Source organism: Pseudorca crassidens, chromosome 2, assembly GCF_039906515.1.
Source record: "Pseudorca crassidens isolate mPseCra1 chromosome 2, mPseCra1.hap1, whole genome shotgun sequence".
Classification (NCBI taxonomy): domain Eukaryota; kingdom Metazoa; phylum Chordata; class Mammalia; order Artiodactyla; family Delphinidae; genus Pseudorca; species Pseudorca crassidens.
The window spans coordinates 127,206,699-127,222,414 of record NC_090297.1 but is presented as its reverse complement, the minus strand read 5'-3'; the positions used below and the strand labels follow the sequence as shown (position 1 = coordinate 127,222,414).

At 36.1% G+C, this 15,716-nt stretch overlaps 1 protein-coding gene and 1 long non-coding RNA gene across 6 annotated transcripts in view; one reads left to right on the top strand and one right to left on the bottom strand.

Annotated features, from left to right (window-relative positions):
* Positions 1–10,699, top strand: part of VAMP4 (vesicle associated membrane protein 4) — a 40,948-nt gene extending 30,249 nt beyond the window's left edge. For all 5 annotated transcript variants that reach the window (XM_067728644.1, XM_067728642.1, XM_067728641.1 and 2 more), the window contains 4 exons: positions 2,232–2,332; positions 4,280–4,359; positions 7,251–7,302; positions 9,350–10,699. In XM_067728644.1, the coding sequence (XP_067584745.1) occupies positions 2,232–2,332; positions 4,280–4,359; positions 7,251–7,302; positions 9,350–9,378 (262 nt within the window). In that variant the 3' untranslated portion in view covers positions 9,379–10,699. The remainder of the gene's footprint in view (positions 1–2,231; positions 2,333–4,279; positions 4,360–7,250; positions 7,303–9,349) is intronic.
* Positions 10,700–12,277: 1,578 nt separating this feature from the next.
* The window catches only part of LOC137219696 (uncharacterized), a 30,759-nt gene continuing 27,320 nt past the window's right edge, over positions 12,278–15,716 (bottom strand). The window contains exons 3-4 of the long non-coding RNA XR_010941207.1: positions 14,804–14,916; positions 12,278–12,427 (exon numbers count right to left, since the gene is read on the bottom strand). This is a non-coding gene — a long non-coding RNA (uncharacterized lncRNA). The remainder of the gene's footprint in view (positions 12,428–14,803; positions 14,917–15,716) is intronic.

Here is a 15,716-nt window from a genome sequence, read left to right as displayed (position 1 = left end):
GGTACTGGGGCTACAAAAGTGAACAAAGTAGGCAAGGTCTCTGCATTTGTTGAACTTACCTTCTAATGGGGAGAGACAGGAAATAAGCATGTAAATAAATAAATACTTTCGCTTAGTGTTAAATGCTGTAAACAATATACAGTAATGGGTTAGACACAGACTGTTAAACAACTCTGAAGGTTAATGAAGTGCATTCATTGCACATTTAAGCATACGTTCCATGAGAGCCAGAATTATTGTCTGCTTCGTTCAGTATTGTTTTCCTAGTGCCTAGAACAGTACATAGTAAGCTCTTCTTAATTATTTATTGAATAAATTGCTGCAGTATTTGTGCCATTGTTCTTGTATAAGATTTTACATCTTTAGCTGTCTGCTTAGGAGTTGCAACAAGACCTCTTAGACATGTGGGGGCTCTTTCAGCTCTGTGTGGGCAGAAGGGAATTCTCCATGTCCCACTTTAGTTGTGCTTCAGTTTTATACAGTTTAGTAGAATACTGTGTGAGAGGCACAGAACTCTAGGAAGCTATGATGAACCCTGAAGTCTATGTGTGGATAATCAGTGGGTGCTTTTAACATGGGAGGGGGGGTGACTATCATCAAACGTAGTAATTCTACTTGAATCTGAGGATGCTTCTTACGAACCCGTATGTGTCTAAATGGGCCTTCATTTGTTTTTAAAGCAAACTTTTTGAAGATATATCTTCGTGGCAGGGAAGGGATAGAACTCTTTTTCAAAATTACACATGTCCTGCCTTACTCCCAACTCACTATAGAGTAGAGGGGCAGTGAGGAGATGTGTATTGTGAAATTTTTTTAAAAGCTTCCTAGGTGATATTTGATAAATTGATACACTTCCCTGACTAGAAAGAATAATTGCATATCCTTATTTATTTAAAACATATATCTACTTATAGTTGCTAGTAATCCACTTTAAACAGTTTTTATATTTTAAACAGTTTTTGAGTTATAAGAACTGTGAGTTCATTTTATTTCTCCTTTTAAATATTGCTCTGGCATGACTTATTCCATAAACTAATTTAAGGTAACATTTTGTCAAATGATTGAAGTAACAGGGGAAAACTAGACATTTGTCAAATGATTGAAGCAACAGAGGAAAACTAGACACTTAATCATTTCTATGTTTATGTACTCTGGGGGTAACTTCTGAGTGAGAGTAGGCAGCTGAGGTCCAATTATTAAATTTTTGAATTTAGTTTAAATCTTCATTGAACATGGGACTTCCCTGGTGGCGCAGTGGTTAAGAATCCGCCTGCCAATGCAGGAGACACGGATTTGAGCCGTGGTCCGGGAAGATCCCACATGCCGCGGAGCAACTAAGCCCATGCGCCACAACTACTGAGCCCATGCACCTAGAGCCCATGCTCTGCAACAAGAGAAGCCACTGCAATGAGAAGCCCACGCACCACAACGAAGCGTAGCCCCTGCTCATTGCAACTAGAAAGCCCGCGCGCAGCAACAAAGACCCAACTCAGCCATAAATAAATAAATTTATTAAAAAAAAAAATCTTCACTGAACAGTCTGAAGTTTGGTTGGAACAGGCTCTCATCACTTGATATAAAGAAGAAAATCATATTTTCATTTTGAAGAACAACCAAAAATGTTTCCTCTTTGCTCCTTCGTGGGTGCTTGAAAACCCTCCCAAGTGTTGCTCATTGTTTTAAACCCTGTTTAAGAGGAAACTGATGAGCTGTGAAGAGTTATACCCACTGAGCCTTAGTGTCCTAGAGCATACTGTACCTTTCCATTTTGGAAACTGAATATTTTTCATAGGCTTCTAACATACCTGGGCAAACTTTTGTTAGCCTTAGTGTGTGAACTATATGTATAGCAAAAGTAGCTTATAGCTGTGTCTATGTGATGCCTCAGTGGCCTATTGAAAAGAAAATGAAACGGATTACATAGAGTCAAGCTATTTGGCTAAATTCTGCAGTTACTAAGCATTCTGACAGTATATTTAATTTGAAGAAACAGGGTTAAGAATAAACTATAAGTTAAATATTACTTTATTTGTATCATGTTGTCTTTTAATTGCCTGAGTAATCAAGCCCACAAATGGAAGGACTGTTGCTACAAGCCTTAAACTTAAACATTTTAGAGTTGAATAACTCTGAGAACTTGCTGTTTTCTATCATGTCTAATGAAAGTCTCAAAAACTGTAAAATTCTCAAAAGAAGAATGCATTATTTTTTAATCTTTTTTTTTAAACTAGTGTTCAGAACCAGGTGGATGAAGTCATTGATGTCATGCAAGAAAATATTACAAAGGTAATAGAAAGAGGGGAGAGACTAGATGAACTACAGGACAAATCAGGTACAGATACTTCATATAATTCTTGATGTTATTAATCTGTATTTTGATAGTTTACTTCTTGCATTTTTCTAGCCAAAGTTTAGGAATCTTGACTTAGGAAAAATGGCATTTATGGTTTTAATGTTTTTAACTTTAGCTCTCTTTATTTTTTTAATATACAATTTATTTTATTCAAGTATAGTTGATTTACAATGTTGTGTTCATTTCTACTGTACAGTAAAGTGATTCAGTTATACATATATATATATATATATATATTCTGTTTCATATTCTTTTCCATTATGGTTTATCACAGGATATTGAATATAATTCCCTGTGCTATACAGTAGGACCTTGTTGTTTATTCATTCTGTGTATAATAGTTTGCATCTGCTAATCCCAAACTCCCAATCCATCCTTTCCCCCACCCCGCCACCCCCCACCCTTGGCAACCACAAGTCTGTTTCCTATGTCTGTGAGTGTTTCTGTTTCGTAGATATGTTCATTTGTGTCATATTTTAGATTCCAAATGTAAGTGATATCCTATGATATTTGTCTTTCTCTTGCTGACTTACTTCACTTAGTATAATAATCTCTAGGTCCATCCATGTTGCTGCAAATGGCATTATTTCACTCTTTTTTCTGGCATAGTATTCCATTGTAATATGTACCACATCTTCTTTATCCATTCATCTGTTGATGAACATTTAAGTTGTTACTATGTCTTGGCTATTGGAAATAGTGCTGCAGTGAACATTGGGGTGCATGTATCTTTTTCAATTATAGTTTCCTCCAGATATATGCCTGGAAGTGGGATTGCAGGATCATATGGCAACTCTATTTTTAGTTTTTTGAGGAACCTCCATACTGTTTTCCACAGTGGCTGCACAATTTACATTCCCACCAACAGTGTAGGAGGATTCCCTTTTCTCCACACCCTCTTAAGCATTTGTCACTTGTAGACTTTTTAATGATGGCCATTCTGACCGATACAAGGTGGTACCTCATTGTAGTTTTGATTTGCATTTCTCTAATCATTAGAAATGTTGACCGTCTTTTCATGTGCCTGTTGGCCATCTGTATGTCTTCTTTGGAGAAATGTCTATTTAAGTCTTCTGCCCAGTTTTCAGTTGGGTTGTTTGCTTTTTTGTTATTGAGTTGTATGTAGCTCCCTTTGCTTTGAATCATCTTATTGTTGTATTATTTCTTTAATTGATCAGTTGAGAATGGAAAGATTAAAATTCATTGTTGAAGAGTTAGATTATTTTTTTCTTTTGTCCTGTTACGTTGATGTGCTTTGTATTTCTCCTGATCTCAGGGAGGATAGGTCTAATCACTTCTTTTCAAACTTATTTCACACATAGCTAATATTTTTATCTTATGCTTTCTCTGATGACTTAGTAACATTTCTTTACTGACAAATGTTAGTCTCTGTTCTTATAACAGTCCATGGCACTTATTAGGCACTCACATATTTTTTAGATGATGAATGGCTGAGTGAATATCTGATTAATCCTTGACAGACTTTTTTAACCAAAAAACTTAAACACTTAAAAAATATATTGTTTTGCTTCAAAATCAGTCACTTTTGATATCTTCTAAGAACCTAGCCTTCTCCATGTGTAAATTTTTTTTTCTATAGTTGTGCCAAGTATTTGAATTTTTACAGAGTATTTCTACCAGAATTCATAAGTTTATTTGAAAGCATTGAGGCCCTGGGAAGACTTCTCTTACTCTTATTGTAAAAGTGGATTGAGCAAACTGACCTGCAGCCATTTTTTACTTTTTGTTTTTTTTTTTAGAATACAGAATGCCAGAGTTTGTGGATAGAGGAAAGGAAAGATGTTTTCATGCTTAAAAGGGAATAGATTTGCAGAAGTAGAAATTAATGTTTTCTTGTCTTTGTGTGACTAGATAAGAGTGCTGTTATGTTGATTAATCCTTCTCTCCATCCTCTATGTGATATAGAAAGCCTATCGGATAATGCAACTGCTTTTAGCAACAGATCCAAACAACTTCGAAGGCAAATGTGGTGGCGTGGATGCAAAGTAAGTAAATTGGAAGATATTGGATAGGTCTGTCAGCATATCCAGTGGTATTCAAAGACATGAAGAAAAAAGGGCCTCTAGGGGATAAGCTCTGTGGGGAACGGGACTACAGCTGTCTTGCTTATTATTATATCTTCTGAACCTGGGACATGGTGGAACTCAGTAAATATTTGTTGAATTAATATCTTATGGGTCAGAAATAACTAAAGGAATCAAGCAGTGCCTAAAAGGATGTTTTCATGGATTTCTTCTTAGAGAGTAATCCACATTTTATTAATAATTTAGCTTCCTCTAGATTTATCTTGTAAGAAATATTAACTTGTAATTTATTTTTAGTACCTCTTTGGAGCAACCTATAGCATTACATAGAGATATTTAAAAGACAGAAAGCAAGCCAGAGAAAAATACAATTTTCTGTTGGATGGAGAAAAAAATAAAAGCAGTTTAATGTGTCAGAATCCATATGGCAAATGGGGCTAAAAAGAAAATCCCACTGTCCCTCATTATTCCAGAGAAATAAGATACAGTCTTATGCCATACCACCCTCAACCTGCCTGATCTCAGAAGCTAAGCAGGATCAGACCTGGTTAGTACTTGGATAGGAGAAATAAGATATAAAATAAAAATTTGTCATTTTTGGCTTTGTTGAAAACCTTGGATATACCACATTGTTTTTAGTCTCTCATTTTCAAGTTTAGCAATAACTTTCAAAACTTGATGTGGACATATGCCAAGGATTTCATTCAAGAGTTGCCTTGGATTTGCTTATTTCTGTCTGTTGACCTGTTGAATTCTCTTACTTTCAGAAGTAGAACTTAGGGAAAGAAACAAGTTTCATTGCTCCCTTATGTAGAATTTAAATTTTCTGTTTTTCTTTAATGAATAAATTTTCTATTTCTATAGAAATTTTCTATCCTGCAGACTAGTTTGGAAGAACAAAAGGTCCGTGAGCTACCTCCTCTCCCCACATGACTCATTCATGTGGCCATTAACAAAATGATAATGTGCATTTTGCCTAGCTTTTTTTTAGCTATATCTAAAGAGTTTCATTTTGTACTTTACGGGGTCCACATCAAAGGAATAGTATGCTTTTAAGGGGAAAAATTGAATTCTATTTTTAATTTATATTTTTAAATAGTCTCTATATCACTACCATTTTCTTGATTAACTTCATAATGATTATTTGGGAAGAGCTAAGGAAAGGGATATAGGGACAGAAAAGAGATCAGAGGTTGCCAGTGGCTAAGGATGGAGGGGTGGAGATTGACTACAGCAGGGCATGAGGGAACTTTTTGAGTGATGAAAATGTCTTATGTTTGACTATGAAGGTGATGGTTGACAACTGTATGTATGTCAAAACGCATCAAAATGAACTTTAAGAGGGTGAATTTTATTGTATGTAAAGTATATTTTAATAAACCTGACTTTAAAAATAAGTAAGTGAACAGAATTATCCAATGGATGAGGAGAGAGAATCAGTGACACCTCTCTTAAGTATCTTATGGGGCTCTGAGGCTCTTATGTGTTTAATGAGAAACAGATTTTTGTCTATGTTGTTTGGAAGAAGAGAACTTTGGACATGCATGAATACATTGCTGCCATTTTTGGTTGTAAACGTTTCCTGGCCAGCGTTAGAAACTCCGTTTATTTAGGTATTTTAAAATTGGTATTGATATTTCCATTTAAATCTTCTAAATGTTAAGGCTAGCACAAATTAACAGGGCAAATTAAGATATATTTTTGGTAAAGTTGAAAAGCTATTGTAAAATTCCACATTACTTTAGAAATGTTTTCAGCTTAAAAAAAAGATGCAGAGCTTCCATATATTCTCTGGATCACTTGGTCACTAAAGTACTTTACAGTGTAAAGTACTTTCTACATTTTTTGGTTATCATAATTAATAATTTTAATAGGCACCTGGTATTCAAATTGGAACGCCTCCATGTATTCTCTTGGCCACTTTGTTCTCATCATGAGTGTAATGCCACTAAAATGCAGCCAGTAGTTTTATTTTAGAAACATTTCATTAGCTACTTCTAGTTGCTGTTTGTGATATTCATCAGAGTGTTTTATGTGTTTATAATAACTGGGTATCTTTTTTCTGAATGAACCATCTTAATCAATTATCTATGAAAATGTTTGGTGAAAACAAGACTCATTTGAATTCATCAGGAAAATCAAGTCAATTTATAATTTATGCATTTTAGGATTAGATGAGGAATGTGACAATTTTATGGAGAGAGGTGATGTAGACCTAAAATATTAACTAGCTAAGGACTAATCTTAAGGTTTCTCTTCTCGACTGTGAAACTGACACACAGAATGCTCTTAGGCAAGTTATTTATTAAATGAGGTTCTTCACGAAAAGTATAAACTATATTCCTCAAAATGAAGATAAAAATGCTAAGAAGAAAGTAAGGGGAGCAAAAACTAACAGAATTCTAATATACTTTGAGAATAAGTGCTATAAAAAATGCTGCCTTATTCTATATATATTGAACCATCTGTATTGGATGCTAATCTTATTCATAATATCCTGACACTTCTGAACAGAGTTGATAAAATATTGTTCTTTTCCTGGTCTTAGATTAGAAATGTGTGAGAAATCATAGACAAAAAAGAGCAGGCCCATAAAGGCTTTGATTATTACTGTTTACTCTGCAGCCTTAAACAATAAAATCTAGGCAAGCCAAAACCCTCAAATTTGGGGAACTCTGATTATTACAGAAAGATGCAAATAGTCAGAAGTTCATATGAGAAAAAATTTGGAAACCTTTCAAGGAATGAGCCTGTCCAATGATGAGTTAGTGTAATGTGGTAAAAAGCACAACAGATAGTCTTTATTAACAAGTCAGACATTAATCTTTCTCATGCCTTTTTGTGTGTTGTAGATAAAAGCCATCATGGCTTTGGTTGCTGTTATCGTTTTGTTAGTGATTATCAGTAAGTATTTACTGGATTATTAATTTGGAGGGGGTGTCATTTGTTTTGAAGTTCATTTAAATTTCCTTTTTAATTTATATTCAGTTGACCTAGTATGACTAATGTCAGGATTGAGTAATGACTTCTGACTCCAGTAAGGAGCTCTTAACCTAGAATCTGTAGCTCTCTGAAAATGCACATAAATTGTATGTAAAATTTTATGTGAATGTGTATATGTACAGTTTTATGGTGAGAGTATATCTATCTTTCATCAGATTCTCAAAGAGAACCTCTGTCCTACCCTCCACCCCTACCCCTGCAAAGGCAGGGCTAAGTGATTTGTTTGAGGCCAAATATGGCTACTATTAACGCTCAGGACCATAACACACATTTTCTATTTATTTTTAACTTTTAGATATGGCAGCTTGCATTTCATAATATTGTGTTTGAAGGAAAATCCAGATAAATTCTCCAGATGATAATTTTTCTTTTGGATTTGAGCTTCATTTCAGTCATTGAAACATAACTCTTGCCCTTCCTTTTTCCCCTTAATATTCTTTTTAAAATCAGATCATTCAAAAAAAATTTTTTTAGTGTAGTTGATTTACATTGTTGTGTTAGTTTCAGGTATACAGCAAAATGATTCAGTTATATATTATTTCAGATTATTTTCCATTTTAGGTTATTACAAGATACTGAATACAGTTCCCTGTGCTATATAGTAGGTCCTTGTTGCTTATCTATTTTAAGTATAGTATCTTGTATCTGTTAATCCCATATTCCTAATCTGTCCCTCCCCCCTCCCCTTTCCTCTTTGATAACCAGAAGTTTGTTTTCTATGACTGTGAGTCTGTTTCTGTTTTGTATATGGATTCATATGTATTACTTTTTAGATTCCACATACAAGTGATATCATATATTTGTCTTTCTTTGGTCAGATCATTTTTAATATCTCCTTTTCTCCAAAGCTTCTTTATCTCTGTTTACAGGGATTTTATAAAGATTTGGAAAGTATCTCAGAATAGCCATTTGAAAAATTCCATGGTGATACTCTTTTTAAACAGAAAAAAAGATTTTGTTCTAAAGAAAAAGTCAGTCCTCATCATTTGTGGATTCTGTGTTTGTGACTTCACCTACTAGCTAACATTGATCAGTTACCCCAATGCTTTCAGAGTCATTGGCAGATGCGGTCAGAGAAGCGAATGTTAGTGCACAGTTTCTCACATTTTTGTGTGTCTTGTTGATGCTTTTGCTGTTTAAAAAGGCCCCCAAGTATACTGGTGCTGCAGTGCTGGCTAGTGTTGCTGAGCACAGCAAGGCTGTGATGTGTCTTATGGAGGAAATACACGTGTTAGATGAGCTTTGTTCAGGCGTGAGTGACAGCACTGTTGGACAGGAGTTCAGTGTTAATAAGCCAACAGTATATAGTAAATAAGGTGTCTTCACACAGAAACATGTAATACAAGGTTATGTATGGATTGGTTGTCAAAAATGTTGTAGCCAGAGGCTGGCAGGGATTTAAGCCTGTGTTTCCCCTCAGAGCAGTGGTTCAGTGTTTACTCATTCAGTGTTTGTGATGACTTTATAGAACATAACTACTGCCAGTACCAAGAATCAACCCATGGAATGTTGAATAACATAAAGAAGAAAATAAAATCCAACTGTTCTCTTATCACACAGAGATAGCTACTATTAATATAACTATTGTATATACTTTAAGTCTTTTCCTATTAATATATAAACATGTTTTTCAAAAACTAAGATCATATGTATACTTTCTAATAAATATATTGTGAATATTTTCCCATGTTATTAAATATTTAAAAAGTATTTTAGCTGCTTTAATCTATGGTTATATATTAATCTATTTGATCAAAATTCTAATGTTAGACATTTAGGTTGTTTCATATTTTTGCTTCTCCATTCCCATTTGTTATCTATCATTTCAGATAAAAGTTGTCCTCATTAACTATTTTCAAAATGGACACAGCTACATTTAGGAGTATTGTTTCTAACATAGCATATGAATCTGACTTTGATGTTTCTTTTTCATTTTTTTCTCTTGCAGTTCTTATAGTTGTGAAATACCGTACTTGATTTGATGACAGATCTTCATTAAACAAAATCTGGGACAATAATAATAAAAGATTGCTGCATAATTTAAGTGAAACCCATGTATATAACTTTCAAAGCTTCTTTTTCAAGAAATTAAGAGGCAAGTATCACTTCAAATTGGAGCGTTGAGAATGTCCCATTATCTTCTTCCCTTCCAACAAAGTGTGCTTTTAATAATTATGTTTAAGGCGGGGCTGCCCTGGTGGCGCAGTGGTTGAGAGTCCGCCTGCCGATGCAGGGGACACGGGTTCGTGCCCCGGTCCAGGAGGATCCCACATGCCGTGGAGCTGCTGGGCCCGTGAGCCATGGCCGATGAGCCTGCGCGTCCGGAGCCTATGCTCCGCAACGAGAGAGGCCACAACAGTGAGAGGCCCACGTACCGCAAAAAAAAAAAGAAAAAAAAATTATGTTTAAGGCAAAGATAACCAGCCTCGATTTTGCCATATTCCAAAGGTCTAATTTGAAACTAGATACTTGCCAGTTCATTATTTGTATATATAGTTAAACACTGATAATGATATTTCATACTGTTATTTTAATGGCATAAGGACTTGCATTTGTTGCATCAAGGTGGGGGTCAGGCTGGTGATCAGGGAGCCTCTGTAGAGTACCAAATCATTATGCCGAAAGACGTGTGTAACCATTCCATTGATATTTGCAAGATTCTTCTCATATTACAATTGCTTTGCAAGCAATTTTCACATGTTTATGGGTGTAACAAAAGCTAAATGTAAATGTTACTGCCTTCAGCTATAACTAACAACATTCCAGTAAACCTATTTTTGACTGTATAAGGGAATGTAGTAATTTTTTGGCATTTGGATTATAGAAATGGGAAATTTAAACAGTGTGAAAAGCATAGTATGGTGTCATAAAACTGGAAATAATAAAATTATTGGAGAGTGTCATTGGAGTATTTGAAAGTGACCAACATAAAGCTAGAAGTCATGGTCTGGTCTGTTTTCAGTTAGCCTCCAATAAGGAGGACCAGTGCAAATGTGAGTAAATGAAATCCACAGGTATCTTGTCCCCTACTTTTCTTTTTGTTAATAGCTTTCCTGTTTAACTTCAACTAGCCCTTTTACCAGAAGTGCTAAAAGTAGCAAAATCATCTGCTTAGAATTTGCGTTATTTGTATTCCCTCTTTATCTCCTGGAAAATGCATGTGATATGTACAATCCAGTGTCACATTAGCCAACAATAATGAATATAAAAAGTCAGGAGCCTAGCTAATCAGTCAGTCAGAGTAACCAAATGCTAGAGTCACCATTGATCTCAGTCTGTTTTTATGATAAAAAGTGTTAACTTTAAAATATGCCACCCTTCTTGGGTTGTTTAAACATGTGAAAGTGAACATACATAGTTCTCTAATGTGTGTGAGGAAGAAGTTTTATAATAAAATTGGAGGTTCTGCAGAAACTTGTGTACATGGACATCTTCACAATGTATATATAACTCTAAATTTGAAATAGGGATAATAGAAAGTACCAGTATTTAAATAAGAAAAAAAATGATCCTTATTGCTTTGGTAATTTTAATTCAAAATGTATGAAACATAGAATCTTTGTTTTTTTGTTTTTTTTTTAATTCTACAGGATTAGTACTAAGATGCAAAAATGTTCTCTTTAGAATGGAAAGAATTTGAAGGGAGAAAGCAGATTAAGAGGTATTGAAGACACCTTCAAGTCATGAAGATCTAAATATAATCGCTTAGTATTATAGTCTGCTAAGAACATTTAAAAAGAGATAAAGGTTTTACATTCTCTGGAGTGTTTTCTCTGGTCTCTCCACTTTTCGTAAATGTCAATTACTGTAAATAACATAATAAATAATAAACCCTTTGACAAAAGAGGATACCCAGGAAAATGAGCATTTTTAGAATTTCAGTAGCTAATGTACTTCAGGAATGGGAGTGTTTTAACTGAGTGGACAGAATCAGTACTAACATGTGTGTCCTTGATTTGGGATTGGAACTAGACTCACCAGTGGTTAATTTTCCATTTGTTGGTATAGAAATCTGGTTTCTTCATATCTGTCGGTGAAGAGGAAGATTATTTCTCAAGAAGAATCCACATTTCCAGTGTTTCTTTAATAAAGTATGCTTTTAAATAAAGAAATAAAATTTAAAAAATTTTTAACCATGAAAAATAAAGGAAATATTTATATGACAATACCATGTATACGTAGTTCTCTTTGTATTTAAATATATTGCTGCTGAGAATACTGGTGGCGGATATGTTACTCTGTTAGAGCTTTGCACTAGTGGTGGCTTGGCTCACAGTTTGTCATTTCATCTTTCTTGGTCTTCATTAATCCTGAGACCCTTGAAGTGGCTGGCATGTTTATGACTTTATTATCATAACCTTGGAGACATGAGCCTTCAGAAAAAGAAAAATTTGTTCAAATTGATGCCAGGCCTACCTTCCTCCCCTCCCTTAATCATTCTTATTCAGCTCGGATCATCCTGCACTTGAAAAATGAAGTTTCCCCACCATCAGAACTCTCGTTATTTAACAGCAATGCAGAGCAACAGAAAAATTCAGGTAGCTTTGTAAATACTAGTCGATACCCAGTGAAATCAGGTCACTATTTTTATAATGCCTGCAACATACCCTCGTGATTTATGTTTAATTACTGAAACCTATTGCCCTGCAGCAGTTTCATGATAATGCTGATTAATTAGTTCCTCCTACTGATTATAACCCAGTAATACCTGTGGTCTTTTGGCCCCTCTATCCTGATAAAGCTCACTGGAAATTGCTCTCAGGTTTTATAAACGTGGGGATTTCTTGACTAAAGAAAAGTTCATTGTTGAAAATGGAACGTTATCTAAAATGGAAGAAGGGTAATTAGTACACATCAAATACAGAAATACCTTCCGTTAGCGCTCCTGTAGATTGCTTATGGTAGTCTTCCTGTGCAGTCACTCTGCACTAGAAAATTATAACTTCATTTTTTTAATAGAAAAATTGAGTATCTTTCAATTCTGTGTAGCATGTGGGTATCCTGGAAATGATTATACGTGTACAAACTGAGAAGAAAAAAAAATGGAAATTTCTCATCAGAACAATCTTAAACATGCTTAATGGCCTGTCAGCATTGTTGCCCACACTATCTACATCTAAATGTGTATATACTACAATTAGAAAATATGCAAGAAATTATCTTTTCATGTTGAGAATGAATGCCTTTAGAAGATGTCTAACTGTATTGCGTCAGTATTCCTAAGTCTAGGAAAACCAACTCATATTAGTCTAAGGTTGTGTTTTCACATGGAAATGTGATTGGAGTCAATTTTATTTTTCCCTGAGTGGGGAGTAACAGCATGCATGGATCAGTCCAGAAGCATTTATACACTTGTTTCAGAATGCAGCGTAGTGCTGATGTTTCTGTAGGAAGTTGCTGCAACGTAAAGACACTGAGTCAGAAGGAGCTGGAAGGCGCCCTGCTTCTCAATCCATCCACTGTTTCTTCCATGTTGTAGACAAAGTGGAACCATTTCTTAGACTGATGTGGGACTTGAGCCTTCTGTATAAGTTTGTCTTACTCTGACTTTCTGGAAATCAAGTAGAATAAGGGATAGGGGGACACAAACTTTTATTCCTGCTCCTGTTTTATTTAAGGAGCTGTTTGGGACAGGTCAGTAGGAATTGAAAGCATGACCAACCCAGCATAGTGCTGTGCACCTGGCCAGATGAGTGTGCCTAGGAAAACCACAAAGACACCGGTGTGCTTGCTCATAAAGTGAGTGTTGGTGTCCATATTCCTCACTGCAGAGATGGCACGATTGACATAATAGTGGGTCTTTTGCCTTTACCAGGAGATAGTAGTGCTCTTTTATAATAATTGGGTAAAGAAAAATTCTGATTTTACAGTATTTCATTAGGTTCTTTTCATTTGAAAAGGTCTTGAAATCAAATCATCTGTTAAATATTTGAAGGCTACAAAGTAAATTGCATAAATCAGAGATTTTAGTAAAATGTCAGAAATCAAACTCTTAGAAAACTCAAGCCCTTGATTTTATGCCTGGGGTATGTGTCATTGTTTTAAATTCCACACTCCTTTATTTAAACATTTTGATAAGTGCCTTTGATGTTTTAAGAGGTGTGGTGGGAGATGAGCAATGAAAAAGATGTGCACCCTGTTCTCTATTTTTTTTAATTTGAATTTATGTTTTATGCAGCAGGTTCTTATTAGTTATCCATTTTATACATATTAGTGTATATATGTCAATCCTAATCTCCCAATTCATCCCACCACCACCCACCCACCCCCCACTTTCCCCCCTTGGTGTCCATACGTTTGTTCTCTACATCTGTGTCTCTATTTTTGCCTTGCAAACCAGTTCATCTGTACCATTTTTCTAGGTTCCACGTATGCATTAATACACGATATTTGTTTTTCTCTGACTTACTTCACTCTGTATGACAGTCTCTAGGTCCATCCACGTTTCATTCCTTTTTATGCACCCTGTTCTCTAGACTGTCAAGTCTTCATAACCATTTTTACCAGTGTTGCAAAGTTTAGTCCTTGGTGTTCCTATCAGATATGTATTTGTAGCCCCTCCATAGTAAACAGTAAAATAAACTATTTCATAGAAAAGAAAATTAAGCACTTTCTCGGCTCATTCAATATGTGTTACCTGTTGCCTTAACTTTAAAGCATAACTTATTTGAAATACCATCTGGCTAATCACCCTGATTTAATCCATCCCAGTTTTCCAATAAAGTACATGGAGGAAAAATAAGAAATAAAAAGTGTTCCGTCACCAAAAACCATGCCCAATGCCCAAGCTATTAAGAGAATCTAGGAAGAATGTCTCAGTGTAAAATTACTGAGTCTCAACTGCAGAAAAACCAATTGCTGGAATACTCATGCTTTACCTCAGTGATGTCTATTTGAAAGGGAGGAAGGGGGACCAATTTCTCTCATGCTTTGTGTTCCAATCAGAAAACCTGGCACCTCCCTCTCAGCTGCATATGCTGCTTTTAGAGGCAACTAGAGTAGTGTTCATTCTCTTCAACTTTCCTCCACCCATAAACTAAATTTTGTCTCTTTAATTCTCCAAAAACGTGTGGGAAGGGGATGATACTGGGGGCATCATTGTACCCAGAGGTATATAGTCTCTATAAATAGAGGGCTGTAGTCAGGAATGGAGATGGGAAGGACCCAGGTATGTGCATTCTGAGAATGATGGTATTTAATATAATTCAACCAGTCATCTATGAGAGAACCAGGCAGGAAGGTCAGATCCTACCTGAATTCAACAGTCACACTTTGTGAACAGCTACTGAATGCTAGAAACGTCTGTGGAGCACAACACCCTGCTTTTCAGCTGCAGGTATAAGAAGAGTTTTGACTAGTAGCCAAATGTATAACTGAGCAGGGCCTGGGGTAGTGCACTCACCCTGTGTATTGAGTAAAAGGACTGGATCTCGTCCAAGGATGTGTGAAAAGCTGTGCGTGGAGCCTATGAGCACACTGTAAGAAGCGAAAGAGAACATCCTCCTGGGTCATCCCCTGTAACATACAAAAGCACTGTTGTTTCTTCCTTCTTAAAAAAACAAAAACCGGGGGCTTCCCTGGTGGCGCAGTGGTTGGAAGTCCGCCTGCCGATGCAGGGGACACAGGTTCGTGCCCCGGTCCAGGAGGATCCCATGTACCGCGGAGCGGCTGGGCCCGTGAGCCATGGCCGCTGAGCCTGTGTGTCCGGAGCCTGTGCTCCGCAACGGGAGAGGCCACAACAGTGAGAGGCCCGCGTACCGCAAAAAACAAAAACAAAAACAAAACACCAACCACCTTTCCTCACCACTTCCCCTGTCAGCCTTCACCTCATATCTTTGCTCTTTATAGCAACAGTCCTTGAAAAAATGTGTCTATGCTTATGGTTTCTAGTTCTTTTTCACTCATTCTCTTAAATGCTTCAGTAAAACTTTTGCCTCCACACTCCAAACTTAAACTCTTGTCAGGATCACCAATGACCTCTGCTTTGCTAAAGCCAGGGTTCCAGTCTCAGCCCTCTTCCCTGCACATCAGCAGCATTTGATGCAGCTGATTGTTCTTTTCTCCTTAATACACACTTCCTGGGCTTGGTTTGTTCTTACCTCATTGGTTGCTCCTCTTCTCCCCAGCTCAACATTGGACTGCTCCGGGATTCAGGTCTTGGTCTGAGTCACACATCTCCACACACATCCCCTTTGGTAATCTTATCTAATTTGAAATAACATTTATGTGCTGACAAATCCCAAGTTTATGTCTCCTGCTTGACTTCTGAATACAGACTTTATTCAATATTCTAGAGGACCTTGGCCAAGATGGCA